This window comes from Phodopus roborovskii, unplaced genomic scaffold (genome assembly GCF_943737965.1).
Source record: "Phodopus roborovskii unplaced genomic scaffold, PHOROB, whole genome shotgun sequence".
NCBI lineage: Eukaryota > Metazoa > Chordata > Mammalia > Rodentia > Cricetidae > Phodopus > Phodopus roborovskii.
This window is the reverse complement of record NW_026126598.1, coordinates 5,070,725-5,092,469: the sequence shown is the minus strand read 5'-3', so window position 1 is coordinate 5,092,469 and position 21,745 is coordinate 5,070,725. Positions and strand designations below refer to the sequence as shown.

Here is a 21,745-nt window from a genome sequence, read left to right as displayed (position 1 = left end):
GGGACATCATAGGAACGTGCTTTGATACAGGGCAGAGTGGGGCGGCCTCCATGACACCTCAGACACCCCCCCACGCTGGCCTGTGTAGCCTGACAGGTGGGTGTAGGATGGGGCGGCACCAGTGGCATGTGTGTGAAGTGTGACCTGGGGTGTGCGGAAGCCTGTCTTACCTGAGATGGGACCAGTTGGGGAGGGGTGTGTGATTATATATGTCCAATGGCAGAAGCTGCCTACTATACATCCAAGTCTACGTGGGTGGCTCTGCCCTTGGGCATCTTCTGCCTCAGAACCAGCTCCCTCCTAGAGCTGGGCACTCCTTGGGCCTAGATCAGAGGCCCTTTCTGGACCAGGAAGGTCTGTCACTTGGAGCATCGATTCCTCCATAGCTCCTACATCTGAGGCCAGGAGGTGACACTGGCATGGCCCTGCGGAGTGTGCCTGAAGCTGCCCCTTCCCTACTCAGAGCCTGGGCTAACCATCCACCCGTTCCTTAACGGAACCCCCACTTTCATTCCAGGTGCTAGAAGCCTCTCCACAGCTGGCGAGGGGGCAGCCGTCAGGCTAAGCTGCAGGGTCTCAGCCTGGAACAAACTGCATGGAGCATCTTGCTGAAGCGATGGGTACTGACAGACGAGAGAGGTCTCTATAGGCACCCACCCCCCCACAAGCAACAGCGCCCCGGGGAGACCCACAGTTCTCTCCTGGCCACAGGGAGGGAGATAACAGGACACCGCCTTCACTTCAGAATAGCTTGTCTAAGGTGAGGTGAGCGCTCCCGATTGCTGGAGCAAGGCCCCGGGCCAGCATCTGTGTACCTGTGGGTAGATCCTGAGTGCGACTGGCCCGCTGTAGCAGCAGCAGACACGGCACTAGCTGCTGCTAATGGCAGTGGACCAGACTGCTGGGGAGCCACCCTCTCCCCACCACGTTCCCCGCTGGGCCCTCAACTCTGTCACTTGTGAAACAGGGACAGTTGCCTCCATGGACAGACACTATGAGGGCCTCCCGTTGTCCCCATCAGCCCACGTGCAGAGTCATCAGAGCTGCTCAGGTGGAGACAAGGCATCCCCGGGTTGTGGCAGCCAGGCTGGGGCAGCCCAGTAAGGTACAATGAAGCAGCATGGTGTGCAGAAGAGGAAGGAGCACTGCCTAGGCTGCTCCAGGTGGGAGGGGTGCGTGGATGCCACTGGTGGGACACCCTGCCCAGCCGGAGGCCATTCCAGCAGAGGCCGCGGCAGCCCTGGGTTTGGTGGAAGGAAGGAAGGAAGGAAGGACCGGGCGCTTGGAGCACAAGTCCTGCTGACTACTGGCCGGTGTGTCCCCGCCCTCCGCGGCTCCTTGATCCGCAAGGCCAGCCCAGCCCTCAGGATGCCCTGCTGGAGACTGAGGTCCACAGGCCCCACAGCAGTGGCGGCAACAGCATCAGAGCTGACACTGTAGACTTGTGTGCATCTGAAGTGCAGGAGCATACTGCCAGGCTGTCCTGGGCCCCACTGCGGCCCTGGGGTCCGGGCCCAACATCCTCTGCATCTGCCAGCGGCTCACCACACACCAGCCAGTCCCGGGCTGTAGACTGTGGGTACCCAGGTGCTGCCTCCAGCTCGCCATCCAGCACTTTCCAGTACTCCTGGCCTCGGAAGAAATAGGATGCACCTGTAGAGGGAGAAGAGGAAGGCTGAGCTGGTGTCTCAACCATGGGGAGGCTCTGCATCGAACAGTGTGGTTGATTACAGAGCTTGGGGGCGGAGATGGGGATGGGGACCTAGGACATCTTAGACAGGCTGTCTGGGCTGTGCCTGTCAGCAGCTGGAGAAGACTCTGGGATGCAGGGGGATGGACTGTCAACCTCCACTCTTCCTTGGGAGTTTACCCAGCATCTCTTCTGTTAGGGGCGGGGGAGGCTACAAGTAGGATATAGGTACTCAGAGGAAAATGTACGAAGGGCTGAAGTCCTGTGTGTCTCGGGAGTGAAAAGCAGGAGGTCAGAGGGCGGGGTGGCGGAAGAGAGCAGAGCTCGCAAGGGAGCTGAGGAGAGAGGCGAAGTTCTGGACCACTCAGAGCCCACCGACAGGTGAAGTGTGGGGTATACAGTGGTTCGGGGAATCCCACCCCCACACCCCATCATTACCCCCTATCTACAGTTAAGAAACATGCTAGAAAGCATTGTCCCCTGCCCGGTGCTCACCATCAGACCAGCGCATGGCATCATCCAGCATGCTGGGGACACCCCTCCACAGGGGGCCCTGGACAGGGTAGCCAGGGTCCATGCGCCGTGTGTGGTCATCATAGCGCCAGTACAGCTGGTCCTTAAAGAAATAAGTCCTGTCATTGTGGGCCCAGGAGAAGACAGCATCGATGCCACCTGGCGGGAGGCTGAAGTCGGAGACAGGTCTCGGGTACCCTTCCTCTACGTTGTTGTCCTTAAACACCCAGTATCTGTCTCCTGGGGGTGAGAGAAAGAGCCATAGGCTGCAGCAAAGGCTCCAGTCTTGACTTTCCCCAGTGTGCCCCATCTTCACCCAAGTGGCAGTATAAGGCCGTTACCCCATGTCACCAAGCTGAGGAGGAACCCTGTCTGGCATTTAATGAGCATCTAATACACACACACACACACACACACACACACACACACACACACACACATATTGGTGTGGGTCTGAGAATCGGATCCTATTCTGGCAGTCACTTACAGACATGCAACTAAGACAACTTACCCTGCTCCATGACTAAAATGTGTGAGGGGTAGGAACATCCCTTCCCCCTTTCTGAGACAGGGTCTCAAATTCATTTTTTAGCCCAAGGGATGCCCTTGAACTTCTGGCCCTCTTGCCTCTGTTACCTGGATGCTAGGGTTAAGGGCATGTACCACCCTACCTTAACAACTGAACCATATCCTCAAGCCAGATATGGCTATTTTATGGCAGAGGGCATCTAATTGCAAGTGAGATGTAGGTGTCTGTGAGATGTTATGAACTAATGGGAACAAAGACAGACGTGCTGGCTCCATCCAGGGGTGGGATGAATCCAGGTCAAGATGCCCAGGGGGCTCTTGGCTGTTTCCAGGACAGAGATGGCATGTCCAGACCACCACCAAATGGGATGGATATGGGTTGGACACTGTGGGTGAGATTCCTGATCCATAGGAAACACAGGGCACACGGTGGGTGTAGATACCGAAGGCCTGAGGGAATGTTCTAGATTGGAGACCAAAGACACCACACCGCAAGGGCGATCCTGGCTGGGACCCTGGTGACACAGGAGTGGGTGTCTGTGGGCTAGATGAAGGTACAGTCACTGTAGCCTTATGGCTTGGGGAGCAGTGCGTAAGGAACAACACAGTCCCAGAGGGGACAAAAAACTGGTTATCCTGTGGACACAGTGAATTCTAGGCCAGCCAGAGCGACACAGTGAGACCTCATCCAGGAAAACAAAGAAGGCACAATGGTTAACACTGCACACATTGACAGCATGAGGCTCAAGCCTCTGGGCATGCATGTGAGGGATATCACCAACTGAATAAAAAGAAAGTGTCCATCTTCTCCTGTCACAATTCCTTCCCTGACATGATGGAGAGAATGCCCGGAAACTATGCACCACAATAAAACTTTCCTTAAGTTGCTTTTGTCAGGTGTTTTGTCGCATTATCGAGTCATGAGACTAATAATACACGAGGCCATGCTGGCTCGTGTTGTCATAGGGACCGAACTGGGAGAGTGACCTCAGGATGGTGGCGGCGCTGCTGAGCTGAGGGTGAACCACTGCTCACACCAATCCCCGGTTTTGCTAGGGGCTGTGGCCTCCCATTCCCCTTGTATTTCATGACCCCTCTCTGAGGCCCCAGCAGCCGGCCACTCTTAGTTCTCTGCAGGCAGGGGCTGGGGTAGGGGGAAGGAGGGTGGTCTTCACACTGGCTGCACACCTGGCCTGGCCTTTGCCATCACCTCTAGTATGTCTTTGAAATAAAGTCTCTCCTGTGTAGCTTTCCACCTGCCCCGCCAGAGATTTTCCTGAATGTACCTGCAGCGCCCCCTACAGGAAGAGTTGACAGTAGGCATCAATGCACATCCAAAGAGAGCAGCTGCTCTTTCAGACTGCTGGAGTGCACCACAGCCGCAGGGTACAGGGGAGGGTGAAGCGGGTCGGATGACACACAGAAGGAGGCCAGGGCAAGATGTGGCCCCCGGGAGACGTTCACTCACCTTTGAAGAAGACAATCTTGTGGTCACTAGTACGCTCATACACAGCGTCCACACTGTCCAGGTGCAGCGGCAGGCCCCGCCAAAAGCGATGCATTTGAGCTGGCTGCAGGGACACCAAGTGCCGGTCCCGGGTCAGCCGCCAGAAGTACTTGCCTGGGTGACCAAAGGGGATGAAGGTGGCTGCAGGAGCCTGGGGGTGGCCATAGGGCCCTGCCCTTCCATCCCACAGGCCCCAGGGTCGTTACCTTTGAAGAAGAACGCTTCACCTCGGATCTGGGCGACGGCGTCAAAGTGGGCAGTGCACCTGTGAGGGACGTCCTTCCAGGGCCTGCAAGGCAGAGTGCGAGATGGGCTTGACAGGGACAGCACCCAACCCAATCACCCGGGAGAGCTATTCCTGCCAGAAGCAGGGGGGTGGGCATCCTGGAGGGACCCACAACAACCCTGTCTGCACACGGTAGGCTGTGCCCACCAGGTAAGAAAGGTCCATTAGAATGAGGGCCCAATAAGGCTAGACATTATATCATGAGTCTGAAGCTATATGTGACTGATTCAAAACACCAGAGCCAACTCCCCCAAACCGAAAGCACCAGACAACAACAACGTCCTCAAACTAATAATGATGACAAACACCAGAAGCAAAGAATGGAAGCTTAAGTCAGGTTTGTGGCCTCACCAAGCCTGCAATCCTGGACTCAGGAGACTGAGGCAGGAGGATCACCATTTTCTGGCTAACTTAGGAGCTGGGTTTCAATTGCCTGGGAAAAACATTCCCAGGAGGGATAGTCCTTGTGAGGTAGGAGGGAAACGAAACTAGCAAGTCTCGGGAAGTTCCAGAAACGTAAAAGAATCACAGGCCCCTCTCTGAAGTTATATAATGCTGCTAGGGGAGAGGAGACGCTCCTATTGGCTGAGCTCCCTGCCAGTCACGCAGAAGTTCCAAGGACGCAGCTTTTTGAGTCCTCATCCAGGCTGGGGTGGCCTTTTCAGTAATAAAGCTGCCTTTGTGCCACCCATACTCTTATAAAAAGCAACCCTTACCAGAACTCCTGTGAGCAGCCCTGAAAACTCACTGGTGCACTAAGCTAGGCTAGAATCCTTTCTTTGGTCTGCCACGGGGGCCATGTCTGGAGTGAAGAGATGTTTCTATAACTCCCAGGGCTCCGCAGTGAGACCTTGTCTAGAATGAGAGGGAAGAACTGCAGGAATGACTCAGTGGTTAAGACGACCCAGGGAACTGCCTCTAACTCCAGCTCCAGCCTTCTGCAGGCACTGCAGGACCATGCACATATCCGCACATCGTCATTTTTAAAAGTCTTTAAAACTGATGGAAAGGAAGAATAGCTTCCCAGGTAAATACGGGTGTCAGCATGTTGAGCTCCGTGGGCAGGGTTGGGATGTGAGTGTTCACCAACGCACACTAAAGATGGGGGAACCAGTACCACACTCCAGAGACTGAGTGGGTCCTATCTACCACAGTGCTTACTGTGCAAGCATGGGACCCCAGAGCGCTGCCCTGCACAAAGGGGCCCGAGAGCACAGTGGTGGGTAAGAGCCCGGGGTCAGTGACAGATAGTGTGACGGAGACCTGAGAGGCAGCCAGTCCTCGGGGTCTGCTGCAGAGGGCTTCCCGGCATACCTGCCAGGGTCACACACAGCAGTGTGCACATGCATGAGTACACTCATCCTTTGCCATACGCAGAACCCTCTGGCAGGTGTCACACACATGTGACCTAGAGAACTGAGTGGGAGGGATTGGTAGGAGAAAAGTGATTCTTGCAGGGATAGAGCTGCTATAGAATATCCTGGGTACAATGATCACTTTAAAGAAAAAGAAAGAAAGCCAACTGTCTGACTGTATTTCAGCTCATGTCTGAATGCCAGCACTCAGGAGGCAGAGGCAGGGTGTTCATGAGTTTGAGGCTGGCCTGTGCTATGTAGCAAGTTCCACGCCAGCCAGGGTTATACTACAGGTATAACGGGGGGTGGGGTGGGGTGGGGGGTGGGGGGGTGGGGGAGGGTCAGTGCGGTGGCTCGGTTCATTACAAGTACTTGCTGTCAAGGCTGATTACCAGGGTTCAATCTCTAGGATCAATACGGTAGAAGAGGAGAACCAGTTCCCACAAGCTGTCCTTTGGCCACCACACACACTGTGGTATGTGTGCATGTGTGCGCATGCGTATGCTTGCACGTTCACGTGTGTGTGCTTGTACTCATGCATGCCCCCCCCTCGCCTGGGGATGTAGCAGAGGTGGTAGAGTATTTGCTTAGCATGCACGAGGTCTAAGAGCGATTCCCAGCATGGCATAAGCCTAGGCTAGTGGTACATGCCTGTAATGCCTGCACTTGGAAAACTGAGGGTGAGAGGTTCAAGGTTGCTGCCATCCTTAGCTACATAGAGAGTCTGAAGCCATCTGGGAATACATGAGACCCTATCTCAGAAACCAAACCAGAAGTATCAACAAAACAACACAGGGTTCAGGGTATAGCTTAGTGCACTTCCCTCGAATGCACAAGGCCCTGGGTTTAATTAATCTCCAACAGATAGGAAATAATGGTGGGGTTGAACATATTGGCTCACACCTACAATCCCACCACTTGGGGGTTGAGTCAGAAAAACTGCAGAAGTCCAAGGCCAGCCTGGGCTACAGACAAAGACCTTGTCCCCTCCAAAATAAAATAAGCTGCAACCCAAAAACAAGCAGAGCAGCGTTTTGATTGCAACAGCAGTTCTTAGCATACAGCTAAACCAGGAGTAGAACTGTCCTAAACAACCAAAACCCAGAAGCCCAACTGTGTGTGGGCTCAGCAAGGGGCTCAGGGTCAGACAAGAGAAGGGGCAGGCTGAGTAACAACAGGCTGTGCACTGTGGTAGCTCTCAACTCCGTTCCTCTAAAGGAACCCAGCTGCCGTACTCAGAGTCCAAGCTCCAAGGACAGATGTGCACTCGGGGGAACTGTCTGGATAAGCTCAGCTCTGGGTCAGCTCTGCAGAGGGATTGGCACTAAAATAAGACGCTGAGTACTCCTTACCCCAAACAAGGCACCTGTTTGCAAGATCTCTTAGCCCCAAGGTCCTGGGCTTTTCAAACCAGGCTGTAAGAGAGACTATTTGAGATTCACTGTAGCTCCGTGGGGTAACGGGTCCTCCCCCGCATCTCCTATTGGGAGGTCTAAGAGAAGAAAGTACCCCCAGGTGCAGCCAGCACACACAGCGATGCCCTCCTCAGGGCTATACTGGGTACTATGTGCTTGGAAGACACAGCATTGGATTAGGACAGGCTGGTCAAGGTATATCGACAAGGGACATGGCTTACGGGATGCTAGACCGATTGTTGGGGGGCTCCGGCAGGAGGGGTGGTTCCTCGGGTTCTGGAGTACCCAGTTGTGCCGTAGGGGACACGGACTCCCGTACACCTGTGGAGACAGAGTGTTTTCAACCCAGGGCCTCAGCCTTACCCGCCTATTCTGGGGCCCTGGGTATGGGGCCTGGGCTGTGAGGCTGGAGGTCCCTAGCTTCACTCATTCTGCTGGATGGGTGTCCTGGTGGCGCAGACCACTGCACCGTGCCTGTGAACTATGCCCGGCCCCAAGGGCTTGTCACGTGCCTCAGAGTCCCTCACAACCATGTTCCTGGGTGGGCACCCCTGAAAGATGGAGGCCAGGTGATGTACAACAATTCTGCACCAATGTCCACAGCACTCGCTGGTCACAAGATCCTGACAGGGAAGAGACCCGGTGCTCAATGAGGAACTCATTCAGCCATGGAAAGGAACCAGGTCCCACTTCTGATAAGGGAGAAACCTTGAAAACACCGCACTTGGGGGGTGGGAGAAACCACTGGCCACAGAAGGCCTCAATCTGTATGGCTTCCTTTCCTCTAAGTCTCTCACCTTAGGCAATCCTCAGGGACATCCCTTTGGGGTTAGTCACGATAGCGAGAGTTTTGGACCTAGATAGGGTGGCACCTGCACAACTCTGTGGCTATGACAAACATGTGTGCACCCTTGGAGATGGGGGATTTTACTGCACTGGAAACAACACTCGGGCTGGAGAGAGGGCTCAGCCATTAAGAGCACTAGTGGCTCTTGCAGAGGACCTGGGTTCGGTTCCAGCACCCACACATAGCACCTCACAACTGTCCATTAACTCTAGTTCCAGGGGATCCAATACCCTCTTCTGTCATCCACGGGCACCAGGCACGGATGTAGTGCACAAACATGCAGGTAAGACATTCTCACACATGAACAGTAACACATGGGGCTGGAGAGGTAGCTCAGTGGTTAAGAGCACTTGCTAACTTTTGCAAAAGACCTGGATTAGGTTCCTAGCATCCACACAGTGACTCACAAACTGCCTCTAACTCTAGTTTCAGAGGATCTGACGCCTTCTTCTGACCTCTGTTGGGCAGGCACACACAGGCACACACACACACACACACACACCATTCAGGCACTCACACACAAAAAAGGGAATTCTGCAAAAATAAACAAACCACCACCACCACCACAACAATGAAACAAAAAACTCCATAAAGATGGGGTGGAGAGGCGAGGCATGGAACAGCAGGTTGGGGGAGTGCAGAATGAAGCTGGGGGCTGGGGACAGGCCTTTCGGGAGGAGAATGTTTCTGTATACTAAACATCACCCCCACCCCACCCCATCCAAGGTATCATCTCCTGGACGGGCATGGGGGGCAGAGACACCTCTACTTATTTCCTGATGTGTTCTGGGAGCGGCCCTGGGCCAGATTTTCTTCCTGTTTTGGCTGTTTATACTCCTGTGGGGTTATGCTAGGCAAGCTGCCTGCCTCTCACTCACATAGATCTTCCCTAGCAAGCTACATACCTCTTGGTCCTGTGGGCCATTCTGAGCAAAGTGCCTGACTTTTGGTCCTACAGGGAGGGCTATCTCCATAGTCTTATGGGCTATCCTGGGCAAACTGCTCCTTGCTCCTGTAGGGACATTCTTTCATTCCTATGAGCTATCCATGACAAGCTGCCTGACCCGGGTCCACAACGGGATTACTGTTCCTCTCTTAGAGTCATGTGATTAGATTGCTAATTTAGCCATGCCCTGTGCTTTGTAGGCCTGGGTATACCTTTACTGCTGCCAACACTCTTTGAGGGACAGATGTGAAACCCCCAGGGCTCTAGGACCCTAGGAGGCCATAGCCTGTGTTCCCCTCCCTGGATTCCTCTCCTTTCTCTGTTCCATTCCCAGCAGACATCATGTGCCCACAGAGTTCTAGACTAAGAGGGCGCAGCCATGAGCAGAGCTCAAAATACCCAAAGCATTTATTTGTTCCTAGCCCCACCTTCCATGTGGTTCATACGGGGCTTTGGGGACACTCACCATACAACTGCCAAACACGCACCCTGTCCTCGTAGGGAAGCCCATAGCGTAGTGGGTCACCCACGGGGCCCTGGTAGTATGGCTGCATGATGGAGCTTGGGGCAGCAACATGGCTCAGACCAATGGCGTGACCAAACTCATGGACAGCCACTGCAAACAGGTCCATCCCGTGGGCATCTGAAGACAGAAACTGTATGAGCAGGGGAGGACAGGACCCTCTCACTAAGGATGGGGCTGGAATACAGAGATGGTGCTCACAGGGTACCTGCACGCTGGCTGTGCTGGGGGTTCCAACTAAACATAGGAGACCACACTGGGCTCCTATGGAGGCCCTGGGTGGCTGGAAGCTTTCCCAGGGGGTATCTCTTACACTTTTACGGTACGAAAGCCAGCCCCTTTAATGCTAGATGATAGTGGCAGTATCCCAGGATTGGCGGGATTTTCCAGGCTCAAATCCAGTGGTTGTCAACCCCCAGACCCTACATGAGAAGTCTGTTCCTGTGCACCGGGCAGGGGACCAGCTGGTTTCAGACACTTGGTGGACCGGTATCATAAGAATGGCCCAACAGGTCTAAGTCAGTGGAGCAGGACTGAACTGTTTAAGCCTAAGCTGAGACTTGTTCTAGGGACCATAGCTGCATCTATCTCTTACAGGTTCAGGGTACTACTATGGGGTCTGCAGGGCCCACGGGGGCTGTCCAGGCCTAGGGTTCCAAATACTCAAGACCAACCCCTTACACACCTGAGGAACGGAAGGTCCATGCTTCGTCATCATCAAAGTGGGTGTCCCCTGCCGTGTGGTGGTCACCGGGGAAGAAGGCATGGGCCACTGTGCCACCAGGGCCATCAAAAGGGTAGCCGTCATTGTGGTCAGCCTTGGAGAAGTCGATCTGGATGTCAGCTGTGTTGCCCGCTACCTCGTGGAAGTTCAAGGGTGTGATGTCACTCCAGACCTTGAGGGCGTAGTACATGAGTGCGCGTACAGTATCCCGGCCCATGGGTGAGTCCCGTGGGAATGTCCGGACCCTAGGGTCAGGGTCAGAGTGGAGGCCAGCTGTCCCTGAGGCCTTTCTGGACCTCCCTCTGGGGTAAAGTATTGTCCCTCCTTGGCATGAGTGTTCCCATATTGGCTGCCTTTTTCTAGAGCCCAGGAGAGGGACGTACATGAGTCCAGGGGGAATGTGCAAATGCTAGCTTTTCAGATGGCATGGGCTGGCTGGGTCTCAGTCCTTATTCTACCTTTCATCCACAGTCTACTCACTGGTGGGGTCCTCTCTGAGCTGGTCTGGCCCCAGAGATGGCAGAAGGACAGAGAGACACTATCCTGGGGAGCCCCCACACCCTGGCCACGCACCTCCAAGAAAGGTTCCGCTTGCTCCATTTGGTTGGTGGTGGAGTCTGTCGCTTCCTTCTCGCTTGGGCACCAGGGGGCAGGTCCGGAAGAGAGCATCGAGGGGTCTTCATCAGGGCCAGAGTGGCCTCATCTGCGTGGTAGACCCGGTCACCAGGTAGGCCTGACTTCACCTCCCCATCGAAGACCCCAAAGCCCCTCAGGGCCAATGGCTTCAAGGCTAGGTGTGCTCAAGCCCCGCCTATCCCCCCACCAGGTTAAAGGCAACCTTCAAGTTCCTGGCTTGGCCAGTCTGGCACAGCCCTGATTGAGCCAAGGAGCCTCTTGGAAAACTAACCCAGGATGCCAGTGGTCTCCAGGCCGCCAAACTGCTGCATGGCAGTAATAGCCTTGGACAGTTCCTCCTGGGTCTGTAGCTGTCCTGTTGCTGGGTCTGCAGGAGGCAGGTAGCCAAACCTGCTCAGCCACTCCTGGGGACACAGAGCAGAGTGAGAGGTTGTTAGGGTAGAGGCCACCCAAGGAGGAACTGGCTAAGCTCATGACTGTTGCTAGGGAAATGCCTCTTGAGCCCTGGCTACCCCTACCACCCCCCCCTCCACCCCCCCACACCCTGCAAATCTCTGTCCGTAAATCGGGTTATAAGTGAATAAATGTGAAACGTGGAGTGAGCATGTGCAGGCACAATGTTTGCCAGCAACCACTAGATGGTGCTGCAGTCCACATGCCGATTGTGACACCCACCCTGCCTGAGGTATGCACCTGTCTGGCTCCAGTTGACCCAGAGGTCCTGTAGGGCAGGTTGCTCTGAGCCAAAAACCACCCTCCTTCTCAAGAAGGGCACAAACAAGGGGCCCAAACCTGCAGCCCAATTTCCTTCCATCTAATCAACAGATACACACACACACACACACACACACACACACACACACTTTTGAAACAGGGTCTTACTGTGAAGTCTTGGCTGGCTATGTGGATCAGGTTGGTCTCCAAATCCCAGAAATCCTCCTGCTTCTGCCCTCCCAGTGCCAGGGTTACAGGCACCTGCCACCATACCCAGCCAGCCCCTCTTTTGAGACAGGGTCTCATGTAATCCCATCTGGCTTCAAACTCACCTTGCAGTCAAGGAGGACCCTGAGCTTCTGATCCTCCTGCTTCCCCACTGCCCAAGGGCTGGGATGACAGGCACAGATCACCATGCAAGCACTCTCCTTACCAATTTTTTTAATGTTTAATTATCCAGTTGTGGTGGTGCACACCTTTAATTCCAGCACTTGGAAGGCAGTGGCAGACAAATCTCTGAAAGTTTGAGGCCAGCCTGGTCTACAGCAAGAGTTCTAGGACAGCCAGAGCTGCACAGAGAGACCCTGACCAAAAAAGACAACAAAGAATTTAAATTCTGTTCTGTGTGTGTCTGGGTGTGTACACAGGTGACCTCGGACACCAGAAGCACTAGATCCCTTTGGAGTTAAGAAGCAACTGTGAGCTGCCCGGTGTGGGTGCCAGGAGCCCAAATAGGGTCCTCTGCCAGAGCAATAAGTACTCCTTTTTAAAGAAGTTATCCTATGGCTGGAGAGATGGCTCAGAGATGAAGAGTACTGGATGTTCTTCCAGAGGTCCTGAGTTCAATTCCCAGCAACCACATGGTGGCTCACAACCATCTATAATGAAATCTGGTGCCCTCTTCTATCATGCAGGCAGAACACTGTATACATAATAAACAAACAGAGAAAGAATTTATTCTAAATGCAAATAGTATTTTTATTTTGTGTGAGAGTGTTTTGCCTGCATGTATATACGTGGCCACATGCATGCTTGTTGTGCACAGAGGTCAGAAGATGGCATCAGATCCCCGGCACTGGAGTTATGGGTGGTTGTAAACCCCCAAGTGGGTACTGGAATTGACCCCATGTCCTTTTACCCACTGAGTCATCACCCCAGCACCTTGTCTACCCTTTCTGAGACAATGTCTCGTCATGTAGCCCTGGAACTTGTTATGTAGACCAGGATGGTCTTGAACTCACAGAGAACGCCTATCTTTGCTTTCCCAGTGCTGGCAGGCATTAAAGTGTGCCATCACTCCCAGGAACCTACTGTTTTGATGGACACTTAAAAAATATCACCCATTATGTCCTTCCTTGGCTCTCCATGTCTGAGGATGCTACCCAAGCTCATCTCCTGGGCTGGATACTGCTGCTGCTGCTGGCTGTTGCTTAGGAGCCCAGTGATGTAGTTAGAATTGGGTTTCATCTCCTGGGAATCCCTGGGGCCTCAAACAGGGGGGCAAACTACCTGTCCTAGGAGGTCCAGCCTGGGTGATTAATTTGCATACATTTGCAGTGTGCCTGCCAGGTCCTCTCTCTGGATAACCTATATCCTTGCAGGGATTTCTCTGTTTCAAAATTCATCCCACCCTAAACCTCCCTGTAGCCCGTCAGTGTGTATGGGGATGCCAGAGATTGGCTTCTAAGGCTGAAGGACAAGACCATCAAAGACAGGACAACATTCCCAACACAGCCTGGGAAGTGAGAGTCATGCTCCTGGGTGCAGGCCCAGAACTCTCTACTGCCCCATGATGGGTTCTGTTTGCAGTCAGCTTGGTGAGATCCTGTTTTAACCTCTCCCTCTCGTCTCAAAAACTATTTTAACAAGTTGTTTTCAAGTGTCAGAAACGCATGCACACACATGCATGAACGCACACACACCTTTTCATATCTCACATACAGAGTCCCATGGCTGCCTTTCCTTCCTGCAGCAAGCCCCCTGGATCTTCCTCAGCCCATACATGAACACCTCAGGGAGAACGGACCCCCTCTCCCTACAGTGCACATGAATGGGGAAGAGGGGGGTTGGAGGTTCTGACCCCCTAAGCTGGGATGGTAGTTGTTGCCCATCTAGGGCAGAGTATAATTGAGGTTTGTAGCACTGCACCTGCAATCTCAGATGCCCCGCCCCCACAGAGGGTGCTCAACCCTCTGTATGCTGGTAGCCCCCTCCCTGTATGCAACCAAGACCCTTCTCCACAGAGCTGAGTCCTGGGAGGGGCTGACTACAGTGGGCTTAGGCTTGGGGAGGTGGGTGACTGCCAGCACTGGCCTCAGGTGGCCACGCAAGAGACAGCCAGCTGACAAAGCTATACACTAGCAGAGTATGGGTGTGTGGAAGCCCCAGGCAGCCAGCTCATCCCTCTCCAGACCGGTGAACCCCAAATACTCAAGAACTTCACATTACCATCTGGGACTAGTGGCTGATAAATGTCAAATGAGGATAACGAGCCACTGAGATGGCAGTTAGCCTAGGGGACTCGGGACTGCCTAGGCTGACAAAAGCCACCTAGAGGACAAGATTTCTGCAGAAGAGGCAGCCTTGGCTGCCTTGGAGGCAGTCCCTTGTCACCCCACCTGACCTGTTCTGACCCTACAGGTGTACAAACCCCTCCCCACCTCAATGTCTGCAGCAAGGTAGCCAGAGATGACTTCCTTGCTTTCTCTCCCCTATCCCCTAATACCCATAGAGTCCGGATCACACACCCTGTCCTGGGCCGCACACACCCTGTCCTGGGCTACCAGCTTCCTCGCCTGCCTGGTCCTCCTTCTACTGTCGCCACGGAGACAGACCGCTGTCTCCAGGGCAACGGAGGCTGCAGCAGGCGGTGCTGTGAGACTCAGGGTGAACCTTCCAGAAGGCAACTGGGGAGGAGGGTGGGGCCAGGAGAAGGGGAGTCCCACCCCCAAGAGCAGACACCCCCTTCCTCCCAGCCCAGTGAACTGGACCATTACTGGAGACCAGTACTGAGGCTGGCTGGGCAGTCTGGGATTCCTGCACAGATGTAAACATGCAGTCATTCAGCACCTGCCCCCTCCTCTTTCCCATCTTGCTGTTGCGTTTATCACCATTTGACACAACGTGTATCTTTTTACAGCTCTAACCAGGCATAATATGTACAGCCTTACAATCCTTCAGATGTTTTTTTAGCAAATTTATGGAGAGCCCAGCCACCACCCCAGCCCCTGTGCTGACTTACCCAAGTGCCTCATGGAACCTGGGCAGCTCTGCCCACAGCCTTGGTCATATGCCATTATGGCTCTAGGAGCCCGCAAAGCTCGCCTGGCACTTGGACTATTACTAAACTTGTCAGCCCTCATCCCTCACTAACTGGACCCACTAGCGGGAGGCAAACAGATGCCACCAGCTCCATCTCACAGGCAGGGAAACCAAGGCCTAGAAAGAAGCTGGATCCAGATTCCTGTCTTTCCCACCAGTGTCAGGAGCAGGGCCAGCTCCTGATAGATATACAATAATGATACATGCTATGTGTCACTCATATTCTATACGACAACCGTAGGTGCTGCAGTGTATAGGCAGGGTCATCTTTGGTCACTCACTTCTCACACTTAGCACCTTCCTTCCATACACAACCCCTCAGGACCCTGTAAGGGCATACCATTGGGACCCCTCTCCTCCCCTTTGGGAACCCTTCTCTCCTTACAGTTCAGGAAACTGAAGCCCAAGAGGAGCCGAGGAAACTGTCCACAGTTATACAGCCCACGGGATATCTGACTCATTTATTTATTAATGAGTATATGTGTGTGAAAGTCAGAGGACAAGCTTGGGTGTTACCCTCAAGGAGCATTGTCCAGCTTCATTGTGACAGAGCCTCTCACTGGCCTGGAGTTCACCAAAGAGGCAAGATTGTCTGGCCAGCATCTCCCAGAATCCCGTTTCTACCTCCCCAGTGCCAGGATTATGAGTATGGTCCACAGCCAGGTGGTGGTGGTATAAGCCTTTAATCCTAGCACTTGGGAGGCAGAGGTGGGCGGATCACTGAGTTCGAGGCCAGCCTGGTCTAAAGAGAGTTCCAGGATGGCCTGGACTACACAGAGGAACCCTGTCTTGAGAAAGCAACCAACCAAACAACCAAACCAACCAACCAACCAAACATATAAACAAAAAACCAAGGCTGTTCCACCATGCCAAGCTTTTAAAAATATGCTTGTGTGTCAGTGAGTGGGTACTTATCTGTGAGTGTAGGAGGCCAGGGGCATCTGGTCCCCTGGAGCTACAGTTCCAGGCAGTTGTGAGTCTCCTGCTGTAGGTATAAGGAATCAAACTAGGATCTTACATACTCTTAAATGCTGGGCCAGCTCTCTAGCCTTGTAACACAGCCTGGGAGTTGTGTTCTCAGGCTTGTATGGCAATCGCTTTACCAAACGAACCTCTCCTGAGCCCCTGCATGGCCCGTTCGTAAAGAGATCCTAGCAGGTAGCTGGAGTGATACCATGTCCCGGTCTTCCTGACTGTGCTAAGGGCTGGCTGGGAAGGGTGGTAGGTAGATCAGGGCAGATCTGTCCCTAAGCAAGCACTATGGAGGGAGGAGGATCGAAGACCATGCTTATGTTGTCTCAGGCCACTTCTGTCCTGATGGCAGCTGCTCCAGTGAGCCTGGGCTAAGGGCACTGAATGCCTGTAAAACACTTGTAAAGCTCCACACAGCCCCCAGGATGTGGGGAAGATGGTAGGCGCCTTTTCTCTTCTGCACCTTCCTTTGTGCACAGTGGGTGTTCTGTAAATCACTGCAAGTGACCGGATAAAGTGGGTGCTGCTCTTATGCCATTTTTCAAACAAGGGAAGAGAACCAAGCGCAGAGAGGTCGGGGCACCGGCCCCAGTCACACAGCACAGGAGCACAGAGCTGAGGCTGGAGCTGCCTGGCTTCTGGGCTTATCCTGTAACCACTGCAAGGGATGGGAGGGATGCTGACAGAGGGGATAGTTAGATGGATGCTGGGGGAAGTTGTTCTGGGTAGACACGGGGCTGTCCAGCTAATGAGGCCTCGGGGTGGGAAGAGGACTCGCGGCGGGAAGGCTTAGGTGCAGGAAGAAGCTAGGTCCTAGCACCAAGGAAGGAGATGGACATCGAGGGGTGAAGGGTCTGGAGGCCGGGACAGTGAGGGACTTGGAGCAATGAGGTGATGTTGGGCCGTACATCTACCGCATAACCACCCCACCTTTGCTGTGAACCCAGTGCCCAGCATGTATGTATCTGAGGCCCTGGGATCTGTTGGGTCATGGAGCAGGTACGAAGCAGCTTGGGACCCAGCCCAGGTCTGGGTAAAAGGCCCCCACATTAGATAGGCACAGAGTGGCCAGGTGTGGTGGCGCACACCTTTAATCCCAGCATTTAGGAGGCAGAGGTGGGCGAAGCTCCGAATTCCAGGCCAGCCATGGCTACATAGCCTGTCTCACATGGAAGCAAAGCACAAAGCAGTGATCACTGCGCGCACACGAGTGCACGTGCTAGACAAATGACCTCTGCCGTGAGGTTTGGATGAAAGTGAGCCCCTCCCGTCCCCAGGCTCATATATTTGAATACTTGCTTCCCAGGTGGCAGAAATGTGTGGTGGGGATTAGGTGGCGTGCCACTCGCGGCCTGCCTTAAGGTTTCAAAAGACTTGCCATTCCCATTGTGCTCTTTGCCATCTGAGATGAGATCTCTCAGCTCTCCGTACAACCACGGCTTCACCCCTGCCGTCATGAAGTCTACCCCTTCTTTCATTTCTAAGTTGCTTTAGTCATGGTGTCTTCTCACAGAAACAGAAAAGTAACTATGACAGTAAAACACTGGCACACAGTGCCATCCTCCATTGGCCCTGGATGCTCTGGAACTTCCCACGTAGACCAGGCTGGTCTTGAACTGTAAGAGCTGCCGCTGCCTCCTGAGTGCTAGGAGTATACGATTAAAGGTGCATACAACACCAGCACTGGTCCTTCTTTTGTTTTTTAGACGTTCTCCAGGTTGCTCAGGCTGGCCTTGAACCTGCTATGTAGCCAAAGATGACCTTAAGGACCACAGCCTAATCCCGGTGCTGGGATTACAGGTGTGTGCCAGCATGCCTGGTTCATTTAGTGGGGCTGGGGCTGGCAGCCAGTGCTGTGTGCATGCTAGGCAAGCAACCAGGCCACATCTCTAGCTCTGCACTTTGAGACAGGTCTCACTCTATAGTCCATGCTGGCCTTCGCACCATCCTCCTGCCTCAGTTTCCACGCAGCTGCAGTGAATGCCTGTAACAGCAGGTCTGGCACTGTCTATGCTGAACCGTTGCCTGGCCACCTCTGTTTGGGTCCACAGTGAACAGCTGTAGTTCCCAGAGCACAGCTATGGGTGTAAGGGGAAGTTTTTCCTGGGCCCAGAAAGAGTGCAGGGTAGCAGTGACAGCTAAGATCCGGACAGGAGGAGGGTTAGGCTTCAGGGAGGGGACAGACACACAGGCAAACCCTACACTCCATGGCCTTGCTGCTTCCACCTGTCACCATTGGCCCTGCCCCCAAGGTGTTCACTTATCCATGGCCACCCTCAGTCCCAACACACCAGCCTTCAGTTGTGGGCATATTGGCCATGAGGAGCTGAATTGCCCTGCTCGTGTGGTGCCAGCAATGGGAGACAGCTGCGGGATGAAAAATCGGAGTGGGAACTCCCTGGGATCATCTGCTGAGCTGCCAGCATGAAGGGGGCTCTCTAGCAGATCCCCTAGCAGCCATGGGCCACCAGATACCTCGACTGCTTGGTGCTGCTGGCTGAGACGCAGCCGCACAGCATCCACTACGGAGCCAGGCCTGGCTGAGTGATACGACATTTGTGAATGAAAATATGAGGGGGTGACGGCAAGAACCTGCACAGCCAGGCAGTGGATGAAACATTCTCCGAGGCAGGTGGTGCGCGAAAAACCTCAGGGTGTGAGAACTTGGACCTGATCTGGCTGTGTGAAAATTGTCCACTTCCCCATGGCTACCCAGCTGGACACTGAAAGGGCCGTCAGGACGCAGCTCTCCAGAACCTTCCCTGGGGTTGCACACTTTGCTGTGGGGCATTAACCATTCAAGAAACGGAGTAGCAAAACAAGGCCCACTAGGCAGTGAGGAGGCACACCCCGGGTGTCCTTCCAGGGGGCCTGGGGCCTCTTCTCGGCTTTATTCACAGGCGTTGGCCCCTCCCAGCCCAGTCGTGGGTGCAGCGCTGTCTGGCAGCGGCTGATCCCAAACACAAAGGCGCCCTTCTCCTCAGAGGCATCCAGGCTTGAATACGCCCGCAGAGGGCGGTCTGAGGGGCATCAGAAGGCTCCCACCCAAAGCCCGCCCATCTTTTGCAGCTCCATGCCCCTGCGCCCCAAGCTCTTAGGTACCATCTCCTAGAGGGCCACCAGAGGGCGCCCCCAACTACCGCAGGAGAGTCAGGCAGGACCGCGTTCCCACACCCGGGAGGGTATTGTCCTGGGCAGGGGGCTGCCTGCTGCACCCTCCCGCTTTACGCAGAACTGGACGACGGGGTTCTGCTGCCTCTAACAAGGCTGGAGTCACGCACCCTGCGCAGTGAGACCCTCAGGGTGTGGGTGGGCCGGTGACCCTGGGGTGCTCACGAACTCAATAGGGGAGAGGAAAAGTAGGATGAGGCCCACAGGTGCCAGGGGGAGGAGCCAGCCCCACCCCAACCTCCGAGGTCTGGCTGCAGCAAAACTTCCTAAGTGCACTGGGCCTGATCAAGAACTTGCCTGGTCAGGGGCTTAATCTCCCAAATTCCACCTTGGTGTCCTCTCTCCAAACCAGTCCCCTTGGAAACTGGAGCAAGGAGGGGTTTGGGCTTTACTGTTACTCACGCAGAACTGGGGCTGGACGCCCCGCTGCTTGTGGCATGGGGGAGCCTGCTATGAAAGTCTAGGAACAGGAGTGTAAGGAACCCCTATTTTAGAGGCCACCGGGGTGGGAGGAAGCAGCTCCTGGGGGACCCTCAGACTTCTGTCTGCAAATGGGCAGAGAAAGCATGGGGCGGCTCTACCCCAGATGCCTGGAGATGGTGGAGTCAGCCTCTCACTCAGTTCCAGGGGCAAGTCTTGCCAAAGAGGGGGTTGTTCCCGTCCGCCCCAGTGTCTCCTCCAGTATGACATCTCCACGGCACCTTGCCTAGACCTAAGGGTTTAAGAATCCCCATTGCCAACCGCCTGTGGCGAGGGGACTCTGCCAGGACCCCATTAGGATATTGGCTTGCTTGTGCTGGGCAGAAGCCGCCCCTGGCCGGGTCTCCGGATCTCAGAGGATCAAGGGCGCCCAGGCCAGGGCCTCCTCCTCCTCCTCGAAAGCGGGCTTTATCCACCGCGCGCGCCTTTGCAGAGGCTTCGCGGGCCTGCGGAGCCATAAAGTCTGATCTAAACCTTCCGGGTCTCCTGCGGGGACTTCGGTCAGGAGGGCAGATGAGAGGTGGGAAGAAGCCGGCACCGCCGCCCCCAAGCAAGGGTGCCCCGCTAAGCTCGGGGTTTTAAGGCTGCAGCAGGTTTGGGAGTTGCAGGGCCGGGGACAGCAGCGTGCCACCGGCACCAGCGGGACAAGGCCGACCGCTCCGGTGCAGGAGGAAGGAGAGGGGGTCGCTCCACACACTCGGTGCAGGCGGTCCTCCCAACATCGTCAGCGGAGCAAACTCGGGAACACCAGGCTTTCCGGGCGCCCACATGCGCGTCCCCGGCTTGGGGTGCGCGCCCCTGACCTCCCACTCCGGCCGCGAAGCTCGCGGGGCACACCGCTCCGGGCGGCTGTGACGCTGGTCACCCCGCCAGAGGTCTCTGTGGAGCTGCTTTTACCCAGGGACCCGGCCCCAGCTGGGCGACCACCTCCCCTGGGCGCCCGCGGCTGCGGCGCAAGATCGCACGGAACGGGAAAGGGACCGGCGTCCTCCTACACCTGCAAGCGTGCGTCCCACTCCGCCCGAGTCCCGGGCTCAGTTTCCCTGCCTTGGAAATGGGTCCGCCGCTCCCGGGATTCGCGCACCTCTCCTAGAGGGACAAGGGAGAGTCTCCCTTCTCCCTTGCACCTCGTGAGAGAGCCCGGGGACAAGGATCCCGGGGTCCCGTGCCCGCGTCGCACACTCACCACCCCGAGGCTGAGGTCCTCCGCGCGGGGCGCGGGCGCTGCGCAGCCCCCGTGGGCCGCCAGCGCGAGCAGCAGTAGTAGCGGCGGCAGCCTGGGCCCGGGGCTAGGAGGGCCAGGTCCCCGGGGGGATCCAGGTCCCCGCGGGCGGCGTCCCATCCCGCTCTCCGAGGCCGGGCGGCGAGGGTCTCCGCGCCCGCCCGCCCGCAGCCGGCTCCGCGCCTCACTCGGCTCCGCGCCCGCTCAGCTCCGCGGGACTGAGCCGCGCGCCCGCCCGCCTCCGGGGCAGGACCATGCTAATGTATGCTAATAAGACACAACCCCGCCCATTTCCTTAAAGGGGCCCCGGCGCGGGCGAGACCGGATCCACACCGAGGTTTGCCCTCTTTGAGGGCTGGAGCTCCGTCCCAAGTCGGGGAGTAGGGAATCTGGGGTGCGAGTATTCCAGATTCCCTGCCATCTTCTGGAAGCGCCCCCTGGTCTCCCGCTAGAGCTCCCGGTCCAGCTCCAGGTCACTCAGGACCTGAAGACCGCCGCAGCGCGCATAATGGGCGCATGGGGGAGCTCGCGGGCCACAAAGTCCTGGGGCGAGTGGGAGTGAGCGCCCCGAAGCAGAGGGAACCGAGGTGGGGGGAGGGCGTTAGTGTGCTTCGGGAGAGCGTAGGAGGGAGCGGGGGCGTGGGATGGGAGGGGCTGAGGCCGAGAGCACACCTGAGTCCAGCATAGAGCACTGAGCACCGATCACCTTGTTCCCCTGGTCCTCTTAGCACCTGGCCTCGGCTGCTGAGTGTCTGCAGGTGCAAGAAAGGAGAATTTGTGTTTTGAGGTGCGGGGAGTGAGCCCCCAGGCAGCCGGCGGGCTGGACCGGCCCTCTCCCCCTGAGCCGCGACGGAGAGGGAAGCTATGAATAGCTCACATTAGCTGGGATCTGGCA

General features: G+C 55.5%; 1 protein-coding gene across 1 annotated transcript; it reads right to left on the bottom strand.

Moving 5' to 3' along the window:
- Positions 1 to 1,280: 1,280 nt before the first annotated feature.
- On the bottom strand, positions 1,281 to 21,082 carry Mmp17 (matrix metallopeptidase 17). Its single transcript, XM_051205007.1, has 10 exons — positions 20,815 to 21,082; positions 11,242 to 11,374; positions 10,908 to 11,037; positions 10,296 to 10,579; positions 9,554 to 9,730; positions 7,516 to 7,615; positions 4,445 to 4,527; positions 4,200 to 4,352; positions 2,186 to 2,443; positions 1,281 to 1,653 (listed from the first exon to the last, which is right to left on the bottom strand). Exons 1-10 carry the CDS (start codon positions 20,968 to 20,970, stop codon positions 1,364 to 1,366), a joined length of 1,764 nt encoding a protein of 587 aa, XP_051060964.1. The 5' UTR covers positions 20,971 to 21,082; the 3' UTR covers positions 1,281 to 1,363.
- Between the last annotated feature and the right edge of the window lie 663 nt (positions 21,083 to 21,745).

Bases quoted from the DNA above. Each gene is read 5' to 3' on its own strand.
- Mmp17 (XM_051205007.1), bottom strand. From the start codon at position 20,970: ATGGGACGCCGCCCGCGGGGACCTGGATCCCCCCGGGGACCTGGCCCT. The intron at 9,731-10,295 runs GTGTGTAAGGGG...TTCTGTCTTCAG, and splicing joins ATGGACCTTCCGTTCCTCAG to ATGCCCACGGGATGGACCTG. The intron at 4,353-4,444 runs GTAACGACCCTG...TTGGTCACCCAG, and splicing joins TGAAGCGTTCTTCTTCAAAG to GCAAGTACTTCTGGCGGCTG.